General features: G+C 40.1%; 1 protein-coding gene across 1 annotated transcript in view; it reads left to right on the top strand.

Moving 5' to 3' along the window:
* The window catches only part of myo10l1 (myosin X, like 1), a 50,604-nt gene that overhangs the window by 12,712 nt on the left and 12,614 nt on the right, over nucleotides 1–25,278 (top strand). Inside the window, exons 2-21 of the mRNA XM_085391584.1 lie at nucleotides 7,005–7,103; nucleotides 17,442–17,600; nucleotides 18,680–18,867; nucleotides 19,505–19,639; nucleotides 20,209–20,333; nucleotides 20,510–20,523; nucleotides 20,638–20,722; nucleotides 20,949–21,055; nucleotides 21,434–21,563; nucleotides 21,665–21,783; nucleotides 21,910–22,056; nucleotides 23,041–23,141; nucleotides 23,281–23,347; nucleotides 23,616–23,708; nucleotides 23,798–23,866; nucleotides 23,950–24,032; nucleotides 24,406–24,508; nucleotides 24,667–24,747; nucleotides 24,869–24,993; nucleotides 25,095–25,212. Of these exons, the coding sequence (XP_085247710.1) occupies nucleotides 7,005–7,103; nucleotides 17,442–17,600; nucleotides 18,680–18,867; nucleotides 19,505–19,639; nucleotides 20,209–20,333; nucleotides 20,510–20,523; nucleotides 20,638–20,722; nucleotides 20,949–21,055; nucleotides 21,434–21,563; nucleotides 21,665–21,783; nucleotides 21,910–22,056; nucleotides 23,041–23,141; nucleotides 23,281–23,347; nucleotides 23,616–23,708; nucleotides 23,798–23,866; nucleotides 23,950–24,032; nucleotides 24,406–24,508; nucleotides 24,667–24,747; nucleotides 24,869–24,993; nucleotides 25,095–25,212 (2,148 nt within the window). The remainder of the gene's footprint in view (nucleotides 1–7,004; nucleotides 7,104–17,441; nucleotides 17,601–18,679; nucleotides 18,868–19,504; nucleotides 19,640–20,208; nucleotides 20,334–20,509; nucleotides 20,524–20,637; nucleotides 20,723–20,948; nucleotides 21,056–21,433; nucleotides 21,564–21,664; nucleotides 21,784–21,909; nucleotides 22,057–23,040; nucleotides 23,142–23,280; nucleotides 23,348–23,615; nucleotides 23,709–23,797; nucleotides 23,867–23,949; nucleotides 24,033–24,405; nucleotides 24,509–24,666; nucleotides 24,748–24,868; nucleotides 24,994–25,094; nucleotides 25,213–25,278) is intronic.

Consider the following 25,278-nt stretch of genomic DNA (forward strand, 5'->3'; position numbering starts at 1 on the left):
GTCTCGTTTCTGTCATTTTGTGCCTTCTTCAACCTCCTGTACTTGTAACCTTTTGTTACACACTTTGCTGTTTTCCTGCCCTCGTCTTCATTGTCCTCATTTTCCCCATTTGTCTGCCCTCTCTGTCTGTCTCCTCTCCTCTGTTGTCCTTTTAGTTTACACTGAGTTTGTCAGACGTGACTTTGCCCCACAGTGACTCCTCTCATTCTTTAAGCTGTCATTTATTTATGTGTAGTTTGACTTTTTATCTCACCTTTTTCTGATTGCCATTTTTTAAGTCTTGTAGCTGTTGGTCAAAGTCAAAGTCAAAGTCTGACTGTCAGTGTGTCCAGTTTGAACATCTACAATGGAACAATTTTCAGTGTCCTGATATTCAGTTTCCTCTGAAGATGGACCAGTCCAATATTATTATAACTCGCACTTAAACTTTGTATTTTAAATTAGCTAAACATTAAATTGCTAATACCAACATGTGCCATTGTGCATGTGCATTTAGCTTAAAACAGCACAACTTCACAGATAGCCAGGGCATCAGGACCAAAAGTGTCTGTTGAGAAGGTTAGCGCGGGCTCATTAGTGTTTGTAAAACATGCACAGCTCTTGAGTATGCTTACATAAAGAATTTTATGGTGCTTTTACAAGCCAAAATCATGCATGATTTAAAATCCCCTTCCTGTGTCCCTCAGAACGTCTCCCAGCTCTGCAGCTATTTTTAGATCACTCCCTCTAAGTCCTGTTCTGACCACAAAAAATGATATAAAACCAAAACCAAAAAAGCAGCACTAATGATAGAAGAAGTCCAGAAATGCACAAAAACAATCTTTAAAGGGTGGAGTCATGAAACACGTTGTCTACAGTTGACCCTTTGTTGCTACATTGGATTCATATGAACCAGAGGGGTTTATTTCTTCGTCTCTTATCTTTCTTCTCAATGCAGCCATGACAGTCAACAGCTTCTTTTTAAGTTGATCACATATCTCAGCTCGTGTTAACCACAGAGCATAGCTTTATGTCATGACCAGTGAAAAACATTTAAGGTTTAATGAGTGATTCCATTCCTGCGGATGTTGGTCATATGTTTGCACTCAGCATTTGCTTTGGAGAGAGCTCCTCTCAGAAGGAGAGATCCTTCATCAGAGACTATCTCCATGGGAAGAGCCTTAATTATATGGCACAGGGGTCCATGTAATTGCCTGAACAGACAAAAGGGCCTCTATCAAACATACGTATAGCTGAGCGCTCATTGGATATGTCTAAATTTATACCTAAATGTCTGACTTTAATCTCTAAATTGTGACTTTTCTCAGAAGAGGATTAAGGCCAGAATTCTGATAAGAATAATTCACAATTTGAAAAAGTGTTGAGTTCAATCAATCAGTTGTGAATAAAAAAAAAAAAGAAGATTTGGGGCTCACAGAAGAAAAAAACACACTCATGCATTAGCCATCATCATCATCATCATCATCATCATCATCATCATACATATCCTGGCTGTACTTGAAATTATGCTGCTGTATTTCTGTCACAGCATTCTACGGGAAAGATGTCTCGCTATTGTTTTAGCATTTCTTGTTGGTTATAGAGTCGGATGTAAGACTTGAGGTCAGAGGTCATCTCTGAGGGTAAAGTGACAATAGACGCTTAATGGAGCTTGACGAAAGGGTAATGGGGCGGAGCCTGGGGCCTGTTTGACTGTGGTTTGGTTTGAATTTCATGGAGCAGAGAAACAATGCGAAGCATAGTGTTAAAGGCGATGTTACAGCCATAGATATTAGGCCACAGAAAGGTTTGGTGTTTGTTGTCATGCATGGCTATTTCTGTCTGTCTGGGGCAGTAATAGATGGGAGGAGGGGAGGAGGACACAAACAGGAGGAGGAGAGGATGAGTCTGAGTGGAGGCTTTGGTGCTGGCAGGTCATTTATAACCCTCTGTCTCCCCTTAGTTTGCCCATGAGATTGCATATCGATCTGGGACTGGAGACCAATTTGCTTAAAGAGGAGACAGAGAGAGAGAGTCAGAAAGCAGAAACATTCATTGCTTTCTGGTTCACATAAGGTGAGTTTATGTCTGTATGAGATATAAACTTGCTGTCTTATTTAATGAATCATTTCAATGTAAGCAGCTATCTCCTGGAAGTTTTCAGTCTTTTGAATATGTGGCTTTACAGCTGAAGGCCCCATCCAAAGTTGTGTTTCTTAATGTTTACAGGCCTCCCAAATACTGCACAGACTTTTTTAATGACCTCAGTGAACTGCTGTCTGTGATCTGTGTTGATTTTGACTGTGTAATTATTGCTGGGGATTTTAACATTCATGTGGACAACCCTCAGGACAAAGGGACTAAAGACCTGAGTAACACTCTGGGCAACTTTGGGCTGACTCAGCATGTAACAGAGGCCACACATAATAGAGGACACACTCTTGACCTACTGATCTCCAAAGGCCTGAGCATTTCAAAGGTTACTGTGTCTGATGTGGGCTTATCTGATCATTACTGTGTTTTCTTTGAAAGTAAAATCTCAGCCCACACAAATATATCAACAACAGTGATCACAAAACGGTGTATAACTGAACACAGTAGTGCAATTTTTAACCAGGTCTTCCCATTAACACCTGACCTGTCCAGAGGGTCAGTCAATGAGCTCGTCAATAGCTTCAATGCTAACATGTTAAATGTAATGGACACTATTGCTCCCATTAAGGTGAAGGTTATCTCTGGAAGGAAAAAGTCTCCATGGAGAAACTCCACACTGGTGAAAAATGAAAAAAGAGAGTGTAGGAAAGCTGAGCGCAGATGGAGAAAAACAAACCTCCAGGTTCATTATGACATTTATAAAGAGAAACTTCACAATTATAATTTACAACTGAGGAATGCAAGGAGGTCCTACTTCTCTGACATCATCACTAAAAACAGCCATAATGCTCGGGTCTTATTTTCTACAGTTGACAGGCTAACAAACCCCCCTGTGTCAGTGGCAGCTGAACTTCATTCGACCATGGCCTGCAATGACTTTGCCAAATTCTTCACTGAAAAAATCCAAAAAATTAGACAAGCAATTGGTACATCAACAGCAGATCCAGGATATGTACTGTGTCCACCAAAAAACTGTTTAAATACCATGAAACAGTTTAAACCTATTAACAGCAAAGACCTGGAGGACATCTTAGGTCAACTGAACTCCTACTCCTGCTGTTTAGATGTCCTGCCAACAAGTTTTTTCAAAAAGGTCTCAAAGACTTTAGAGTCAGACCTGTTATAGATCGTCAACTTTTCTTTATTATCAGGTGTGTTTCCAGAATCACTAAAAACTGCTGTAATCAAACCTATACTGAAAAAGGACAATCTTGACAAGACACAAATGAACAACTACAGGCCGATCTCAAATCTCCCGTTTTTAAGTAAGATCATTGAAAAAGCAGTTTCTCAACAGCTCAGTTACTTCTTAAAACAGAATAACTGCTACGATGCCTTCCAGTCAGGTTTTAGACAGAACCACAGCACTGAAACCGCTCTGACCAAAGTGTTTAATGACATATGTCTGAATACAGACAGTGGAAAAATGTCAGTCTTAGTTTTACTGGATCTCAGTGCAGCATTTGATACAGTTGACCACAACATATTACTCAAACGACTGGAGAACTGGACAGGTCTTTCAGGAACTGTACTAAACTGGTTCAAAACATACGTAGAAAACAGGAAATACTTTGTATCAATAGGTAACTTCACATCTGAGCAGACAAGTATCACATGTGGAGTTCCCCAAGGTTCCATCTTGGGACCCCTTCTGTTTAACATCTACATGCTCCCACTGGCACAGATTATAAACAACAACAAAATAAACTATCACAGCTATGCAGATGACACACAAATATATATCACAATGTCACCAGGAGACCGAGGCCCTGTACAGGCTCTTGGTAAATGCATTGAGGAAATCAATGACTGGTTGTGCCACAATTTTCTCCAGCTAAACAAAAACAAAACTGAGGTAATAGTCTTTGGCGCCAAAGAAAAACGATTACAGGTCACCAGAGAACTTCAATCTATACATCTAAAAACCACAAACCAGGCGAGAAATTTGGGTGTAGTGATGGATGCAGACCTAAACTTAGAAAAACACATTAAGACAATAACAAAGTCAGCTTACTATCACCTCAAGAATATATCAAGGATAAAAGATCTGATGTCTCAACAGGACCTGGAAAAACTAGTCCATGCATTCATCTTTAGTAGGCTTGATTACTGTAACAGCATCTTTACAGGTCTACCTAAAAAAATCAGTCAGACAACTACAGCTCATTCAGAACTCTGCTGCTCGAGTCCTCACTAAGACCAAAAAAGTGGACCACATCAGTCCAGCTCTGAGGTCCTTACACTGGCTGCCTGTCCGTCAGAGGATAGACTTTAAAGTTCTGATGCTGGCCTATAAAGCTCTGAATGGTTTAGGACCAAAATACATCAATGACCTCCTGACCCAGTATGAACCATCCAGATCCCTCAGGTCATCTGGATCCGGTCTTTTATCAGTTCCCAGAGTCAGAACCAGACACGGAGAAGCTGCATTCAGCTTTTATGCTCCTTATATCTGGAACAAACTCCCAGAAAGCCTCAGATCAGCTGAAACACTCAGTTTATTTAAATCCAGGTTGAAGACTCACCTGTTCTCAGCTGCATTTGAATAAAGCACCAAATCCACACTTTAAGCTTAAATTTCAAAACTTACATTTAACTACTGATTTTATCTACTGTTCTGATTTTATCTGTTTTGATTTTATATACTGTTGTTTGTTTGTTTGTTTGTTAATTAGTTAGTTAGTTTATTTGCTTGTTTTAATCAATTTTAAATCATGCTTTTTATTTGTTCTTGTTTCTAATGTCTCTGTAAAGCACTTTGAATCACCTTGTTGTTGAATTGTGCTATACAAATAAACTTGCCTTGCCTTGCCTTGCCTAAACTCACCTACACAATGACTGTGCTTCAGGTCAGACGCTACAGCACCAGTATTTGAAGATTAAGTTGTCTCAAAGGCCAATTTATTAGCTAAAACATGTGGTGGAGTACCAGTGAACTGTGAGTAGGTCATCAGGTCATAATAATGTCTCAGTGCGGTGGAATCTGACAGGAAAAAAGACAGAGAGGATAAAGAGGAGCAACAAGGCCGCTATATATAGAGAGAGTTGCTGTGCAAAGAACAGTGAAGGAAACCTTTTTGCAGACTAGTGCAGAAGATCAACTATAGATGGGTTTATGTTTTGCAAAAGCCAACAGCCTTAAAGTCTGTTTTCAGATGGATTCAGTCATTTTATCCCCTAAGCCTCACCTTAAGCAACCCATTTGTGTGCATAAGTAACACACTGTATTGGTGTGTGACTGGTTTCTGCCTGGTTAGCTTCATAGCCTGAGGCATGACTGGGTTTCTGTTATTATCCGTGTGCGTATGTGTGGCACTGAGGGATTGAAAGAACCCAAAAAGAGAGAGTGGGAGAGAGGGAAGAGGAAACAGAAAGTGATAAAGGTTGTCAGGGGATGCTTGGGGCTGTGGCACCATCTGTTGCTAAAACAATTCTTTTCCATTTGTCTTCTGCTGCTCACGCCATTCATATGCACACATCTGCTGGTCCACCGAGCCTTTTAGGACTCACGCCTCTGCTTAGGATTTAGACTGGAGCACTTATGCCACGAAACTTTGCTCTAACTACAAGAAAATTCATACATTATGGATAACACCATCACTTAAAAGGTGGACTCATCAACAAGAGTGCAGTGAATGTGATTCAAACACCCACAAACATCACCATCATTATGACTAATTTGTCAGAAAAAGTGAAAAAAAAAAACATTTCACACATTCCACATGTGAGAGCACAATGTAGAAAGAAATAGTTTAAATTAATTTCAGTGCACAAAATTCAGCTCTCTAGTGAGATTTTGTCGTTAACAAACTACAGTACTGTGTGTTTTCTCTGTTGACAGTGTAACCTTTTATTTTAACTTCCTCTGTTTTGAATTCAAACAGTTAACAGAGTGCAGAGAATAGTAGTCGTATTCAGCTGTAAGCACATTTTAAGTATTTATTGATGTAAAGTGTTTTTCATTAATAGCTTCTTGTCTGAGGATATATTTTATACTGTAGTAACACGACACCAGCCTCCAGCAGGCGCCCCGTGGTTGGAGTTATAGTCGTTAATAAAATAAGCAACGTTTTTTATTCAAGTATTGTTTTGATTACATTTGACACAACTTCTTGGACCTGTTTTAGAGGCAGTGCTTGGGTAAACTCACAAGCGATTCAGTTTAAGCTAAACTGTACAAGTGGACGTATGGTGTGCCTCCTGTTTTTCCAGCGCTTCAGTCGCTCCATTGACTCATCTGTCCTCTGTTGCACTGTCCTTCTGTTTATGGTTTCAGGTCAGAGGTCAGTGACTGTGTGAAGGAGGGCTTTGTCTGTTTAGAAATATTTAGGAATAGTACACTTCCTCTGAACATGAATAAACTCCTTGCACAAAAAGATAAAGACACCAACTGCAAGCGCTCCTGCTTCACCATGTTAGAAATTAGGTGTGGATACTAATTGGATGGGATACTAATTCTAGCTTGAAAAACTAGCTTTAAAACAAAATGTACATACTTTATATCTGAGCAAAGCCAAACTATGCTTTGAAGTCACTCAAAGCATAAATAATTATCCACAGCTTACATCAATACAGTTTATCTAGATGAATTTTAGCCTGGCAACAAGATTTAGCGGTTACATATTTTCCTAACAAGTGAAAGATTTCCAGTTTGATTCCAAGATGCAAGAGGAGATATAAATCCTTTTGAGGTTGCATCAAGAAGGGCATCTGCTGGAAAAATCTGCCAAATCAATCATGCAGCTGTGGTGACCCCTTGTGAATAAGGGAGCTGACCAAAGTAGCTAAAAAGATGAATTATTTAAAATCTCACCTGTTTAGGGTTGCAGTTATTGGCTGCTTAACATCTGTGATTTGTGTGCTTGTTACAGGGTGCCCGCGTTTGGGTCAGGGAGAAGGAGCAGCTGCTCCCAGCCACCGTCAACTCCTGTGGAGATGGAACCCTTGTGGTCACAACAGATTATGGGGAGGTATGAAATGCACACTTTGCACGACCGACTTTCTGATCTCTTTTGTCTTCAACACTGTGATGAGTGAGCAAAAGTCTGATTAGGACCCTCCATATACAACCATGCATTACACTGCTCATCATTGATGTGAAGGTGAAGCAGCTGTGTAGGTACATCTTCTCCTGTGCTGATCAATGCAAACTCCTGGTCATGATGTTCCACTTTCCCTGCCCCAGTTTCTTCCTCCTCCTCTTCCTCCGCCTTCTCCCCCTCATACATATTCAAAATTCATCTCTGGATCGCTGACACACATTCTGCTATCAGAGGAAAGCCAGAATAGATAGAAGGCATTATGGGAGTGTAGATGAAAACGGTCAGATGTAAGGATGGGGTTGCCTGCGGCTGATCTAAAAAAACAAAACAAAACAAAACAAAAAAAACAACCTCAACCTTTTGATGCCACGCACACTGCCAAAATAATGGAATTGAATGTTTAAATCTCATCATAAATGTGTGTTCGTGTGTGTGTCTGCGCTCATCTAATCTGTGTTAGATCAAGGACAAGCACACATTGCTGTTTGGATTTAATATGTTTACACACACACACACACACACACACACACACACACACACACACACACACACACACACACACACACACACACACACACACACACACGCATGCTCTCCAATTGCTCTCCATTTAAAGATGGAGGTAATAATAGATTTGTTTATTCCTTCCAAAATCAAGAGTCTTAATCCTCCTTTTCCAGCCCTACAAGAACACAGTAGATGTACAGTAAAGATGTACAATGAATTCATGCTTTTGAAGTTGTTCCACTTCTGATCCAACTACTTCAGTGTTTCTGTTCAGTGGCCCAGGAGAGACAGACAGGGATTTCCCAAAATAGAGGACCAGTTATAGGAGCAGGCATTCTCTTTGCTCTGGATTATGAATGTCCTTAACCTCCCTAAAGCCCCATCCATCTCTCTGCCCCCCTTCTCTGCTAGATGATGGTGTTTAAATGTTGACTCTGCAGGAGGTGATGAATATTTGATGGAGAATCAGCAGGATGGTGGGGTTATACCCCACAACAACAGGATCTGACCCATGAAAACAGTCCCACGGTCCCTATTCATTCATTCCCACAGCTCTGCACCGTGTTCTCCTGCTCAGAAATAAATGTTTGATTTGAATGACTGCAGAGCACAGTGAATCCTAACCTTGTTTTGAAAGTAAAGAAAATTGCAGCAGTTTGCAGGTTTATGATTTTTTTGCTATGTTATACATGCCATCAAGTTACGCTTTAACAATGAAACACTTGTTAGTTTAGTTAGTGGCATGGAACACAACCCCCCTCCACATGTGAGCCTACAGTATAAAGAAGCCTACAGGTGAGTTAGGGTTTATCTTTACACTATATGTATAAAAATATTGGACCACCTACACATTACACCTACAGGAGCAGCTAAGCCATGGAAACTGATGCCATGAAGCTTATGGAGCACAGTTTTTGTGCTGATATTAATGCCTGAGGAGGTTTGGAAGTCAACAGACAATTGATGGACTTTATGCACTGCGCACCTCAGTGACCTGTAAACTTTATGTGGTCTGCCTGTGGTTCCTTAATGCTTCCATTCTGCAATAACACAGCTTAGAGTTGATCATGGAGGATCTCTGAATATAAAGATTAAAGGGTGTGGCCCACTACTTATGTTCCTGTATATCAGGGGTCCCCAACTCCAGGCTTCGAGGGCCGGCGTCCTGCAGTTTTTAGATCTCACCCTCAAGGCCTGGAGTTGGGGCCCCCTGCTGTATATGGTCAGTGGCACTTCTCAAGGCTCTTTGGTGTAAAAACTATAGCAACACTAGGTCTTTTCAACTGTTATGAAAGCTAGAAACCCCACGAAAACAAACTACAGCCGTACACTAAGCTGAAGACATAATAGCTATAAAAATCTCCTAATGCAGTAAACTCAAAGGGCTCAAATAACTCTGATGTAGGTCGACATGAAGTGTTTAATGCGAGCACTCACTGAAGCCTTCTCTCCACGTATTGGCATTATATTGATTTGAGAAAACCACAACCTTTCTCACTTTCTCAGAGGAATACATGAAACAACCTTGAGGGTTATTATTGTTTGTTCACACTTTTGCAGTCTTTAATTACATCATCTTGTTGTGTGTTATTTTTCTGCAGTTACTTAATGGAACAGCGCCTTCAGCTGTTCATCTCAATAAACCGACTCCTCATGTAACTGTGGTGATTAGAAACACCGGCAGCAGGAGATAGCACTTTCATCACAGCTCGAAGAGTTTACACATTCTTCCTGTGGCTGTGTGAGCTTCCTCCCACAGTCTAAAGACATGCAGGTCAGGTGATTCTAAATTGGCGACAGCGTGAATTTGAGACATTTAAGGTGCTGTATCAATGTTTATGTGAGTGAATCTGGATTGGTAAAGCACTATTATTGGTCCAAATAACCGTTTATTCCAATTTCAAAGAGCCAGACTGTTGTAAATTTGTAGAGTGGTCTAGAGCAATAGTTCTCCAGTTTTAAACCGTATATTTGAGCACTTTGTTATTAGCAGCCTGTCACAAAACAAATCATTTGTTCTTATTTCTTTAGTTGAATCTATGTAGACCAAAGACAACACAGTTTAAAACACATAAAATAGTGTTTTAACTCCACCAATGTGGTTCCAAAAGGGACAAAAAACTTGAAGCAATATTAGTCATGGTTTGGCCTCCCCTGAACCTTTGCCTCAAAATTATTGAAGGAGTCTCGGATCATCTTGAAAGAAAACAGAATGAAAGGCGGGATGGCTGTAGCTCAGGCAGTAGAGCAGGTCATCTACTCATTGCAAGGTTGGTGGTTCAATCCCTGGCTCCTCCAGTCTGCATGCCAAGTATCCTCGGGCAAGATACTAACCCCAAATTGCTCTCTGATGCGTTCATTGGAGTATGAATGTGTATCAATTAGGAATTGTTAGCTAGCACCAAGAAACTTAGAAGACAGTGCTGGTGTGATTGGGTGAATGTGTTGAGCACACCGGGAGTATACGAATCAGTCATTTTAACATTAAAAGGGCTTTGAATAGTCCTTCAAGAAGACTGGAGAACTATTCCTGAAAACTCATTTGAGTTTCTTGAATTTGCAGTATCATCCCATCTCTCACCTCATGACAAACTTATGACCATGACTGAGGGTTAGAGCTAAGCCAATCCAAATGCACTGATAAAAACATCCACCTTTTCCTTTAAGTCTGAATAGTTTTCTTGGTAGAGAACTTGATAACGTTAGGCTACATAAGGCAAAAAATGAATGAACCTTTGGGGAAACTGGGTAATTTAAAAAATGGGTAGATAAAACATACAGCAAATAGAGCACTTTAACTAGTTGCAATTGATTTCAAAGAGCTCCCATTGGCATTCTGAATATCCTGTTAGTTTGTGTTTGATATGATTAAAGGGCTCCTACCTATATATTCTTTAGTGGGGGATGTTACATTTTCTGCCTCCACCGGGCACCTTTGCCATACACTTATATAGCACACACACACATGCACGCACACTCAGGTTACGTTTGCGATGATTTATGGACTGTGTGTGCTGTGTGACCTGGATTTCAGTAGCTAGCGTGAAAGCTGCAGCGAGAGCTCACGCGAGCACAGAACATGCTGCAGGGATGCAGCACTCCTTGTCCACACACACAACAATTGCATACTTAGAAACACACACGCACACATGCACTACTACGCACAACTACTCCTCCCTCGTACTCGGTCAAATGTGCCTAATGAAAAGTTCAGAAATGTTTGGGCCGATTCGCCACGGAAGAAAGCTAGTGTTGTTGTGATCTCCTGACCCACTTCCTCTACTCAGTTTCACATTTCTAACCCTCTGAGGATCCCCGTAGTTACACACTTGCTCTGTATAACATAATGAGATTAACATAATTTCACACAAAAATACGGATGAACGCACACACATTTTGCTAAAGTATCTGTCTTACTCACTTGCATTTCATCTATTCACACCTTTCCAGGCACTGCAGTGTTCTTTATTAATGCAGGGCGGAGACCCCCTATAGGGTAGTGTGAGTGCTAATTTTTAAAGGAGGATTTTTAGTCCAGTTTTAGTCAGTCCAGTTGATTAGAACACATGTTCAGTGCTAATTCTGGCTCTGTGGAATAAAGTAATGTTTTAAGACAGGGCAAATTTATTCATCAAGTTTATTTGGATTTTATAATAGTCACCTAGTAAAATAATCGTCTCCATGGGTGTTGGCTCTGTTTTATGTTTGATGCCAGTTGCAAAACTGTTCAGATGGCGATCAAGGCAAATTATTATTGAAGCCATGTTAGCATACTGATGCTAATGTTAGCACCGCTGCTCCGTAGTTTCCCTAGTTTGTGAGGGTGGTTCACAAATTACAATCACATGCTTCACACAATTTTAGTGTTTCCTCTTCAAACTCAAATCCTATTTTTCCTTAAAAAGTAATGCAGTACATTATTTAATTACTTGCAGGAGAAAATTACATTTCTCATTACCTTATTTTCTCATTACTACATAAAATAACCTGAAAAACATTTAACGTAAAACCTTACCCTACAGTCCTATACACCGACACAAATCCTTGTTACAAATCTCACTTATGTGATCTTTCTTTTAGTTTTTATGTATGAACACAAAACCGACATCACAAAACAACGCTGAAAACCAGCACATTGAGACTTCCACTGTGATTCCACTTTAGCAGCATGAGCAGGAAGAAACGAAGGTTCCAAGCCTGACTGATTATCTCTGCTTTTGTTACCTGTTGAACTTCTGGCTGCTGAGCTGTGGTCGGCTTTCACTCAGCTTCATCATCACTCTGTGTTCCTGTTTAGTTTTGTGTTAACATGCTGTCTTTGCAGGGGCTTGCAAAGAACTGAAGTTCTGCTAGCAGCATAATGTGGCTGTTCCTGATATAGTTGCTTTACTACAATAAAGCTGACTATAGCACAGAAAGAAAAAAGCTTGTTATCCACCTGCTGTGCAGATAACTGAAGAACCTTTGTAAAGCAAGTAACAATGTAATGCAGTTACTGAATTAAGTCCAGTAACGTGTTCCTTAAAAATGCAAAATGTTTACAGTAGTGTGAAAGCAAAACCAGTCATTATAATGTAATGCATTACACCCAATACTGTCTTGACTCATACCCAAGCAAATCAATGTTGTCTGTAGTCAGGAATGCTGATAAATGTTTTAAAAATCCTTCTTCATATTCTGCAGGCTTGATAGTTTTTAGCAAACGAGCACTGCTAAGCACTGCTGGCTGCCGTTGCCCACAGTGTACTTTGATTTCAGTGATCAGATTACACTAAAGACCTGCTCATCCCAACTGCACTCATTTAGATCTGACACTTCAGATCCAAGGTCAGTGAGGAGACCTGCAGGTGCTGTACGGAACTATGTGATACTAAATCTGCACTGGCGAATAGAGGTCTACAGAATATGTAGGTCACTGTGCTCACAGCTCTCTTCCTCTCTGTCTCTCCATCTTTATCTCCTCGCTGTGGTTGCAGCTAATATGTGAAGTCAGATGAAGAGGCTCGTCTCCTCCGGCTCTCCTCCTCAATCACGCAAAGCAGCTTCAGACATCAGAGAGTTTTACAGAAAGACTCGAAGCACTGCATGTATATGTGTGTGAGCTTAAAAATGTCTTTACATGGCAAAGAAAATGATAAAAGGGAAGAAGTGTTCTGAAAAAGTGAATCATACTAACCTGTTTTGTCATTTTCAGTCTGAGATCATCCCAATAGGCTTTCTTTGCAATGAATTTGGTGCAAGTTTTCTAAAAACAATACTACTCAGCCACTTTAGGAAAGTAGTTTTATCAGATAACTATCTTTGTGAATCACAATTTTAAGTCTGGCGTCTTCAGCAGAGTGTAGGCCTGAATGTTAGGTGTTGTGAAGTCAGAGAGTACTCAGAGATGGACTAAAACAATTTTTCAAATTTTGTGGTGGGATTTTCTGACCACCTTCTCGCCGAGTATGATCTCCCACTCCTGTCTTAGTGAAGACAGATAAGAGTTAGTTAACCATCCTCTACTTCTACTTCAGCCTATCTCTGTATTTTCCTCTCGCTGTTCTTCTGCTCCTGTTCTGGATGATGAATTATTGAATATGAACTATCCCATTTTAGACTCTCTGGGTAGTCAGATTTATCGTGCGTACATCTGCATCTGCATCACAGCACAGTTTGAGTGTGTTCGTACCTATTTTCTTTGTGGGTTAATGTGCAGATAGGCTCCATGTAGAGAATGTGTGTTAAAACCTATTGGAGGGCAATGAAAGAAAACAGAGACATCTGCAAAATTCTTTTCCCCCTCTCTCACTTCAGCTGCAGGTTACTTCAGTTACTGACACACTTTCCAAATTTGAAGCATCTCATCTCCCTGAATTACTTGTGAATATCTGCTTTAAATGCTGGGTTTTTTTTTGGCTTCATAACCAGTTATATGTTGCAGAAAAGTATCCCAGGAATTTATTTGTTTAGTTATTGTGTTAAGAAATTCTTCAAATATACATTTTAGCAATCCCCTCCCCCCTTTAATGGTAGTTTGCCATTTGTTTGCCATTTTCTCTTGTATGTTATGAGGATGTGATTGTGGCTCGTTTGAATATTCTTTCAACCCTGTAGGCAGTTTATTCTTTCAGCTCCATACAAATTAAATATAGATATAAAACAACCAGTCTGAACAAATATAAAAAATAGGTTACCATTTATATACAAGTTGCAGTTTGTGGAAGAGAGTATGCTCAAATAAAAAAAAAAACCTAAAAGGAGATTAGGTGCATGAGTTTAACTCACTGATTTTCCTATTGTAGAGCTTCTTTTTCCAATATTATATGGATATAAGTGTCCTTAGGGTAAACAGTACAATCAGTAAACTCCTTCACTTCAGTTTGACGTAATTCTGCACATTTACAGATAAAACTCAGCCAGTGTAGAGAATAGGTCAGCTATCTCAATGACGCACAGTGAAATGTTAAAAATAATGTCACAGCAGCTGCTGAAAAATAAATAAAAGAGCAGGAGTGATGTCACAGGTGTTACAGTTTGAATGCATGTCTATGTTTTTTAGTGCTATCCCGCTAACCTGTTATACAGGAATGTTAGACTTGTATGAGGAAGTTGTTAGAATTTATAGAAATATTCAAAATCCAGAAGAGCAAAATCAAAGATTATTTTAATACATTTCAAGACTACTGCTGGATATTCCTGTTGGTCAGAGTTATGAAGATAAGTTATGCAAATATAGCTATGTAAATACAACATGCAGGCATCCATTTGTGTTTCTTCTCTGTTGACCTGGTGTGTTTTTTTTTCTTAGTGTTGTGTGTGTGTGAAGTCTTATCTTCCCTTCCACTGTAATTTACTCTGGATTGCACAGGCGTGCTTGACTTTCTGATTGAAAAGGCTCTCGGTGTGCCTTCAATTACAGACGGGGGTCTCAGATTGAGCCATTTAGGCATTAAGTGATTCACTGTGAGGGATACACAGACACAGATAGATAGCAAAGTATACTGGAAAGACTTGAAGTATAAAAAACAAGCTGAAGGAAAACAGTATTGACGACGAGAACAGCAATACAGAGGAGAGGAAAAAGGAAAGGAAAAATGCAGTGTGGGGCAGATAGAAGAGAAGGAGGTAAATTAATGAAGAGTGGAACGATAAGAGAGGCGAGATCGAAGGAACAGAGACACGAGAAATGATGGGGGAGGGATAAAAGACGGGTGACATACAAAGAGAAAGAGAGATGAGAGAGACAGAAGTGATGTTTAAGACATGAAGACATGGAGAACTCCAGAAAAAAAACAGTGGGAGATCATGATTTAATAGGATGAGAAAGTAATGGAAAAAAGTGGAAAGAAAAGCTTTATGGAGTGGAGATCTTTCAAGAGTATTTTCATCTTTCTATTTTTAAAAAAAGGTCTGCCTGTAATATCTGCAATATGGATGTGCACAGCTGTCCACATCATGACAAACAAGCACGATGGTCCATCTCATTTCGTAGACAAGCGTGTGTCTAACTCACACATCAGGCAGTGATGATAGCACAACCACACTCACACATAGATCAGCTTCAAAGGTTGAAAATAGCAGGACGTAGCATTAATTAAACCAAGAGAAAACAGATACGGTCAGATATGGATCAACATCATCATTCATTCACAGGGTGGATTTAAGTTCAATATTCATCCCTGGTCTCCGATGAGCTTTTAAATGTCTGGCTTTTTAGCTCTTAAATGCTCCACTATGATTAGCAGCTGGTTGCTACCTTTTTTGGTCTGTTTGGTCGTGAGCAGGTAGCATAAAATGAAGCTTTAGAGATTCTTTAGCAGTGCAAAGTGTGAATAGGGAAGAAGTTAGAGCAGTGGGTCCCAAAATCAAAGCAGTGAAGTGAAGACTAATAACTCAGACATTCAGATAAATATATCATAGATGTTTTCCATCTTCTCATGTAACTCTCAGCAAGAAAGTAAATGACGCTGAGTTCTTAAATTATAAAATATTAGTAAGTTATACTACGTTATCTGGTCACAATCCTCTTCATCAGCTTCATGCAGCAAGAGGGTCAACACTCAGGCAGTCTTTTCCATGCATAAAGCATTCTACAGCACGTAACATTAAATTGATCCAATTTAGAACACAGGGCCTTTTAAATGGATGGGGTCACAGTAAAGATGCAGAGCTGTTAGCTGCACGTGTCATCATACATGAGTCATGCCTTCTATAATGGAGGGTGAGGTACAATTGGGTCATTTCATTTACAGCTCAGTGAGTGCAGAAATGTTACCGACTTCATTAGCATTGCGATACTTTAACTGATGTTTTGGCATTTCAGAGAGAGAAAAGTGGAAACACGGCAGCATATTGCACACAGGTTTCTTTTGTCAGCCACATGCAACAAACAGTTGGCATGGGATGATTTCTTTTGCCCTGAGAGAGTCGTCGGCACGCAACAGCTCTGTGCAGTGCAAGGCAGCGTCACTGGAGTGAAATAGATTTATTTAAGAACAGGATGTCGGAATGCCTACAGCTCACCCTTCTGCCGCTTTCAACAGACTTCCACCACATCTGTTACAGCAGCAAGCTCACTCAGGGTGGAGGCTGGCTGTGAGACTGAGATGACATATTAACGACCCAGTATCGTAAAGGCCGTGGTTTCTATTCTTGGCCGGGCTGATTTCGCTGGAGTGAATGAGCGACCTTTACGCTGAAGTAGAATGACAGCCTGTGTGCGTCTGTGCACCGTGTGTGAGGAAGACGGATGGGAATTGTGGCAGCAGCATCCATGTGCCTGACCTGAATACACACTGAGCTGCATTCACTTGTCATGTCCTTCCAGATCAGATCCATTGCCCTCTCTCATCTTCTCTGCTTCTGTCCTCACGGTGTTCCTCTCTCGCTTCTTTCTCCTCCCCTCCCACAGCCGGCTTCTCCACCCGTTTTGTCCCCTAATTCTCTAGTTGCCATGGCAATGGATGACATAGATGAGATGGGGGGTCTGAAGGGAGCCGTGAGGCTCTGTATTCTCACCATGTGGATTTTCATCATGTTGCATCACAATTAGCCTGTTAATGCTAAAAATGGAGAGACGTTGGAATGCTGGAGTCTTTCATGTATTTGTTTGTGTCAGAAACATTGATTAGCCAGTTATTCAGTTTTGGTCTGTGTTATTTATTAGAATATTTCCTTTTAAATTACAAACAAAAGCCTTTAAAGGAATATTTCTAGTTTTGGGGACTACATTTACTCTAATTTCATTACAGTGAATATGAACCTATTTTACACCAGTGACAGGTTATGTTAGCTCAAAAACAACAATAACAAAAAAAGGTAAAATATAATTAAACTGGCCTAGAAACCTTTAGACTCAAGAAACTTACAAAAACAGCAATAGCAACAAAAAAACTACTAAAAGGAATTCCCTTAATAACGGCTGAATAGCACAAATAACCTAGGCAGAAAAGCAGCTCTGGACTCATAACATGTCAAACTGTAAGACGTCAAGGCTTCAGCAGCAGAAGACCACACTGGTTGCCACTCCTGTCAACTAAGAATGGGAAACTGAGGCTGAAATTCACACAGATTCAACGTTACCTGGTCTCACGAGTCTCGATTTATCCACATTTGTTGTCTCCAAGTGACTGTCAGTGTTGCACAATCAGCACATATGCTGCTTTGCATTGCTGTTAGATTGCTATTTCACAACACTTGTGAATATTATTGTATTATTTCATGCCAAAGTATGAAGTCAAAAACTGGGTGATGATCTTTACGTCTCCTTGTATACAGGTGTTTTACTTGCAGCAGGCCGAGGTCACCAGGGAGCGAGTGTACGCTATGCACCAGTCAAGCATCGATGGGGTGGAGGACATGTCAGCACTGGCGGAGCTGCACGAAGCCGCTATCATGCACAACCTTTACCAACGCTACCAGAAGGATTGCATCTATGTGAGTGCATTCAGCGAGCCATGTGTGTCTATGTCTATGTCTGTGCAGGGCCATTATGTGTGTTTATATTATCACACACCTCCTTCTCCTTTGCTTACACGAGTGAGGCTTTTAGAAAGAGACACAAATCCACTCATCAGGCCTCCCCGTCTGTAAGTGAAAAAGACGGAGAGAGAAGTGAGTGCTATGAAATGAAATTGTCAGTGGTTAGGACAGGCCAACTTTAGCTCTTTAGGAGGACTGAAAATTGCTCCTTATTGAAACTGTCTAAAACTTTCATGTTTTATTAAATCAGGTGGTCATTTAGTGATTCTGCAGCAAGAGGAACCTAAATCGTCTCACGCCATTGGCAGGATTTATTCTATTTTTTCTTCTTACGAAATAAATTTATCTGCTTTGTTTCATATGTTGATATTTAAGCCCACTAACTGTAGAAGCATCATATCCCTGCTCACCATTTCACAGCATATATCATTCTCATTGCAAAAAAATAACCATATGAATGACTTTATGGTGCGATAGTGCAGTTTAAAATCTGCAACATCACTTGATTTGATGGCCTTGTGGTTTGAATACATGCGCGTTTTACAATGCAGATAGGAAATAAAACGCATAAAAGTTTCTTTTTGATCACTAACCCAGGCATCCTTACACATGAATGCCCTCTCCTCCAAACTGTGGGATCAGTATGCATTGCAGTCTTTACATTTTGATCACTTTTATGCTGATGCACAGAAATTTTCAAAAGTCTGGAAACCTGGAAGATTACCAGACAGCTAGATTATCTAGACTGCCTAATCTAGATGATGAAATATTGTCCATATACGGATTTACCTTAAGATGATCAAAAGAATTTCTCTTGTGTGAGTCTGCTTTCTGTATTACTGCGCTCTCATGCACTCATGTGTATCTGTGTCCTTTAGCACTATTTTATATGTGGATAGTCCACTAAATGTGCCAATAAGGTCATATGAATATAGAAAGTGGATAAACGTGGACCAAATATAATCAAATAATAAAAAGAAAGGAAAGATGATACAGACACTGAACCTGAAATGTCTCTCCTTCGCTGTTTTCAGACTAACATCGGCAGCATCCTGGCAGCTGTCAACCCATACAAGCAGATCCCTGGTCTGTATGACCTAGAGAGGGTGGACTTGTACTCCAAGCACCATCTGGGGGAACTCCCTCCACACATTTTTGCTGTAGCCAATGAATGCTACCGCTGCATCTGGAAACGCCACGACAGCCAGTGCATCCTCATCAGGTAATGATGGAGGACATTCAGGGAATTCTTTACCCATCTATCCCTCTATCTTTCTCTACTAAGCTATCAAAACATGACTTTGTTTCCTAAATCTTGTCTTTCTAGTCTACTATTTCTAGTATGCTTATTCCCAGAAAATCCTGCTGTTCCTATGCCTGTTTGTAGTTGAAGCCTGTGCATAGATAGTGAAACACTGACAGCTATTAGACCTAATGAAAAATCAAGGTAAAGGCTTAAGGAAGTGGAAGTGGTTTGCATCCCAGACATATTGATGTCAGTGGTTGATTGGAAATGCGAGACAGAGCAATATTCAAGACCAAGCTAGAGAACAAATAGATTGTGATCATGACCGTGTCTCCCTTTGTTTTGAAAATAAATACAATTTCCTCTTCCAAATTAAAGTAGGGTTATTGGTTCGCATGATTAAGTGGCCTGATCTGGTTCTAGTGTCCACCATCCCATCATGCTTTCACTTGTGCTCAGCCTGATTACGATAGGCTGAATATCTCTGAGGTCTATCAACCTGCAACACCAATTAGATAACCGGAGAGGTTCAAGATACGGGAATGTCAGTGAAGGTCATTGTGTGTAGGATTTAATTGGGCTATGTGTGTCTTTGTGTGTATGTGTACTCCAGTGGGGAATCAGGAGCAGGGAAGACTGAAAGCACCAAACTGCTGTTGCAGTTTCTGTCAGTGATGAGCCAGAACTCAGCCGGAACTCCTCCCTCAGAGAAAAGCACGCGTGTGGAGCAAGCCATCGTACAGAGCAGGTATGCGAATCAGTGAAGTAAACATGACAAGCTTCAGGAAATGCCAAGAAACAAGTCAGTGGGTTAGCATCTTTTCCATGGAGCGTGCTACCTGCTAGGCTGTGGTGAAGAAATAATCACTAACGCCAGAAAATATGATGAAGTCTAAGTTTCTGTAATGACTACTTGTATAAGTAGTAAAAGGACGGGATTAGGAGTGTGTGTTTTACACATTTTATATATCAGATTAACAGCTTACATGGTAAAGATGGCAGCCATTCAAGGCCTGCTTATGGCCTTTGCCTTTTCTTTGGGATTTTACCAGCTCATTTTACTTGAGACTTTAAAGCCTTTTATTTACATCTCTAACAGGGTGTTAAGTTCTCAAAGAATAATGTTTTGTGTAACTGAAATTTCATATCATTTAAATCCAAGTGTCAGGATTACAACTGTGCGAGTGCTAAGTGAGCACGGTTTGAGCTCATATGGATATTATGTTCTCCTTAAAATGTCGAATTTGTTGAAGTTTTTTCTGGAAAACATATGGTAAAAAAAAAAATACTGTAAAAATAATTTTTCCCCCTTTTCAGTCCCATCATGGAAGCTTTTGGTAATGCTAAGACTGTTTACAACAACAACTCCAGTCGCTTTGGGAAGTTCATCCAACTTCACTTCTCTGAGAGCGGCAACATCCAAGGAGGCTGCGTCATAGATTGTATCCTTGCTTTAAAGCACAATACATCTAACTGCATGAAATTTACACCTGTGTATGATTGAACGGGTGCTTGTTTTTGCATACACGCATAAAAAGTTGTGGTAGAAATGTATGTTTCTGATTCTTAGAAGGTGAATTATATGAATGATGAATTTCTTTGACTCACTTCCTGTCAGATTTACTTGAAAAGGTAAGGATGTCTCGACCTCCTCGTATCAAATTTATTAGGAGTCACGTGTCAGTCTTACATTGTCAATCACAATAAAATGTTCATGGAAACTTTGCTACCCTGATTTTTCTGTAGAACCGCGTGGTACGACAAAACCCCGGAGAGCGAAACTACCACATCTTCTACGCTCTGCTGGCAGGAGCTAGTAAAGAGCAAAAAAGTAAGAAGCTGTGCGAGCGTAAATATCAACAGCGAGCTTTTATTATTTTTATTATTTTTCAATGATCCAATTTACACTTTTGGCTTCATGTGAGAAGTTATTGTAAAAATAGTTTGATTTCAGTTATAATAGAGAAGAATAAATATTGATGGACAAACATTATTAATCATTAACTTTTACCTGTGAATACATATCGTTTGCTCACATTATACATTTGCTCTTGCAGGCCTCTACTTCCTGGAGGATCCCGCTGAATCTTACCACTACCTCAGCCAATCAGGATGTCTTAAGGACAAGAGTCTAAATGACAAAGAGCTGTTTAACAGTGTTATGGTCAGTATTGATTTTGTCTTCAGTTCTTCAAGTAGATGTACTGAGGTCTGTAAGAACAGTTCTCTATTGTTATCTATTGTTTTTTTTATCCAGTTACAAAAGTAGCAGAGAGATTCCAACGCTAACAGGATGATAGCAGGGAGGATTGGTGACCTTAGATTGTAAAGTTTGATGTCCTCACAGCCATAAAACTGTTAATCTTTTTTGTTGAACACTGACATATTGTTGTCTTAAGAGCAGAGCAGGTTAGCCTCAGAGAAATAAAGATCTTTTCCCCTCCATTTATCAAACCTTTTTCTGGGATGTGAATGTTATCAATGAACCTTTGGCTCTGAGAAAGTGCTCACAATCTCTTTCCCCGTGCTCGTCTTTGCACAGGAGGCGCTAAAGGTCTTGGAGTTCACGGAGGAGGAGATCAGAGACATGTTTAAGCTGCTGTCGGGAGTCTTACAACTTGGCAACATTGAGTTCATGACTGCAGGAGGAGCTCAGATCACCACCAAGCAAGGTCAGAGAAGTGCTCATAGAAAGTGAGTTAGATGATATAAAAATCGAGGTAGACATAGAAAACGTTCCAGATGTTTAACATGTCTTTGTCCATGTTTCCAGTGGTTACCAATGCCAGTGAGCTGTTGGGGCTGGATGCCTTCCAGCTGTCTGAAGTCATGACTCAGCGCTCCATAATCCTCAGAGGAGAGGAAATCTGTTCCCCACTTACTATTGAGCAGGTCCCTATACACACATGCATATAAACACACTTTAATTTACCCCTCCATGTTTGATTTCTGCCTCTTCCTGACATAGTCACATTACTCATTTCAACCCTCCCTTGGGTTTCCCCCTCATTGCTGCAGGCTATTGATTCCCGGGACTCTGTCGCCATGGCGTTATACTCCCAGTGTTTCTCCTGGATCATCCTCAAGATTAATCAGAAGATTAAGGGGAAGGAAAACTTCAAATCCATCGGCATCCTTGACATCTTTGGCTTTGAGAACTTTGAGGTGAGGGCTTTGACCTTCCCTCTGTTTGGCAAATTTTGATTTTGAGGTCATGAATTTTCTCCTCCGCTTCCTAAGCTGCCAGCTGCTACTCATCCTGTTACTAAGCAAGATTAATGAGTTTCTTACTACTGACTAATCACTTCACTGAAACACTGAGTTATCATTCATATAGGATTCTGACAAAGACAAATGAAAAAGCTTACTAATAAGGTTTTTCTTTTCTATAAAAGAAAGAGCTATACGAAAAACAGAAATTAGAGGCCAGGTGTAACAGAGAATAATTTATTAACAAAACTTAAGAATTTACAAAAGTATTTTTTGAGTCTCTTTAGACCAGGGGGATAAAAAGGCAGAGAGGCAGAAGGGAAATAATATGGAGCTGGCAGGTTGAGTACTGACTGCAGGAGAGCACTGAGATGATCTGAGCCAAGCCAAGGAGAGGACAGAAGGAAAGCCAAATTAGGGAAAGCTGCAGAAGCAGGAAAGCTCGATAGGACCAAAGCAGGACCGGATCTGCCATCTGATTAGTGGACACAAAAAAACCTTATAAACAAACATATTAAACAGCGGTTGAATGAGACTAAATGGGAGTCTAATAGTGGAGTTTTCAAGGCAGAGGAAACCACAGAAGAGGGTATAGGGTTCCTTTCTGCTTGGTTAACTTCTAACAGATTAGCAAATGCATTACTTGTTCATAATGATACAGCAAAGAGCCAGAATTAGGGCACTGAAAATAAAAGAAGAACTTGAATAAGCATTTTCTCTTTTTTCTGGCAAAACTGGAATACTTTGGAAACGTGCTACTAGCTGGATTCATGAACCCAGAGTTAGCTGAGCCACACGATAACCAGCTTTGTGATTGCCGTTATGCAGGATCGCCATTTTTAGATTCACTGATCCAGATGATCCAGACAAAGTTGAGCTTGTTTCACGACACAGAACCATGACATGTCTGTAAGTCAATCCCTGCCTCTGTGCCTGTAGGTCAACCGGTTTGAACAGTTTAACATCAATTATGCCAATGAGAAGCTTCAGGAGTACTTCAACAAGCACATCTTCTCTCTGGAGCAGCTGGAGTACAACCGGTACGTGAATATGGAACCTAAAGACATTCGGATTGTGAAGCGGACTTTAAAGTGTTTAAGGAAAAGGGAATGGAAGAGTAAATTTAAATATGACCTTTTTCTTTTTCCTTGCATAAATATTTTGTTGTACTCTCCACAGGGAAGGTGTTCAGTGGGAAGCAATTGATTGGATGGACAATGCCGAGTGTCTTGACCTCATAGAGAAGGTAAAAAATACATTTGCTATAACTCATAGCATAAATGTAATGAAGATGTTAGTTTTTGAGTGCATGATCTTTTCTCAGTCCGTTGAAGGGAATTGAAATAAAAACTCCAGTACTTCACCATTACTAAAGACCAGCTTGGGTGCCTCCTTCAGATCTGTTTTTGGAAATCTAATAATTTGTGGGGCCGATGTCTTAGAAAGTGGTGCTGATTTCATAATACTGATGCAATAACACCACTTTACCCCTCCCCCCTCCTTCTCTGTCCTAGAAACTGGGCTTGTTGGCACTAGTGAATGAAGAGAGCCGATTCCCCAAAGGAACAGACTTCACTCTGCTGGAGAAGTTGCACAGCCGACACTCTGTGAGTTATTTACACATCTCCTAATGACCTCTATGCGTAATTCACTAAATGCTGAGCTTATGTTAAATGCCATGCTTCTGTTTTTGCAGACAAACCCTTACTATGTCAAGCCCAGACTTGCTGATCATCAGTTTGGTATCAAACATTATGCTGGAGAGGTGAGTTTTATTCAGAACGGACCTGCTGCACGCCATCATTGTGTTGTAAAGTCAGTGTAGTTTATAATATCTGTTTCCGACAGGTCCTCTATGATGTCAGAGGAATCCTGGAGAAGAACAGAGACACATTCAGAGATGACATCCTGAACATGCTCAAGGACAGCAGGTAATATCTGCAGATATGATGGTTAATTAGGACTCAGAGGTCTAATTAACCAGTCATTCAAAGAAAGAAGGGTTTTAAAGGTAAATCCATGTTTTGTTTGCCTTGTTTTAAGCTGATATGAATTATTGGGCTGAAGTCCAAACAATAACCAAAATAATGGATATTAGTTTCTGAAAATATGAAAAAAGTGTTTCTAAAAGCTTCTAATGAGCTTTGAAACTGACCATCCAAACACACTGTGGTGGATTTTTTGTTTATTTTTTCCAGCTCTGCCAGTTTCCTTGTTGTTATCCCGATGTACCCTGTAATACGTTTTCTAACATGAGTTAGCAGATGCGTGTGTTTCATCCTTTGTATTTCTGTCGATTCATAGACTGGACTTCATCTACGACTTGTTTGAAAAGGTCGGCAGCAGGAACAATGAGGAGAAGATGGGAACAGCCCGGCGTAAACCTACAGTGAGCTCCCAGTTCAGGGTGAGTGATATGATGTTGGTGCTAACTGTTAACTAAGGGTCTTGAACTGAGAGAATAATTAAAATGCATTAAAGAAAATGTTTTTGGGGTTTTTTGGAATGGTAGTTATGATTGTTATGGCGATGTATCGGCATTTATTGTTTTCTTAATCTCTTTAGGACTCTCTTCACGCTCTTATGGCCACTCTGAGTGTTTCCAATCCTTTCTTCATTCGCTGCATTAAGCCAAACATGGAAAAGGTCTGTTTTTTCTATCCAATGTCTTTATCTACTCACATATTCATGTTAATATCACTATCTGACAGTATTATTCTGTACTATATCAAGGTTACGTGTTAAATCCTTTGTATCATCCTTTCAGACTCCAAATGTGTTTGACCCGGAGGTCGTGCTGAATCAGCTGAGGTATTCTGGGATGTTGGAGACCGTGAAGATCCGTCGTGCTGGCTTCCCAGTTCGCAGAACATTCAAAGATTTCTTCTCTCGGTAAAGATCTCTAAATCTACATTCTTACATATTTTTCTATATCTGTGATTTGTTTTTTAAAAGTATCAATTCTTTTCTTTAACGTTACATTTTTATGGCAGTTATAAGATCATTCTGAAAGAAAAGGTGCCGACAGCAGGAGATGATAAGAAGAGAACCACAGACCTTCTGACCAAATATGATAAGACCAAGAAGGAGTGGCAGTTAGGCAAGACTAAGGTGAGGTTTTTTTTTTACCTTTTGGAGATCTAAAATGGCAAAGTTTTGTACAGTGTCTCATATCAA

This window comes from Rhamphochromis longiceps, linkage group LG19 (genome assembly GCF_057381845.1).
Source record: "Rhamphochromis longiceps isolate RC_006_pf linkage group LG19, R_longiceps_female_GT1.1, whole genome shotgun sequence".
In the NCBI taxonomy this organism is placed as follows: domain Eukaryota; kingdom Metazoa; phylum Chordata; class Actinopteri; order Cichliformes; family Cichlidae; genus Rhamphochromis; species Rhamphochromis longiceps.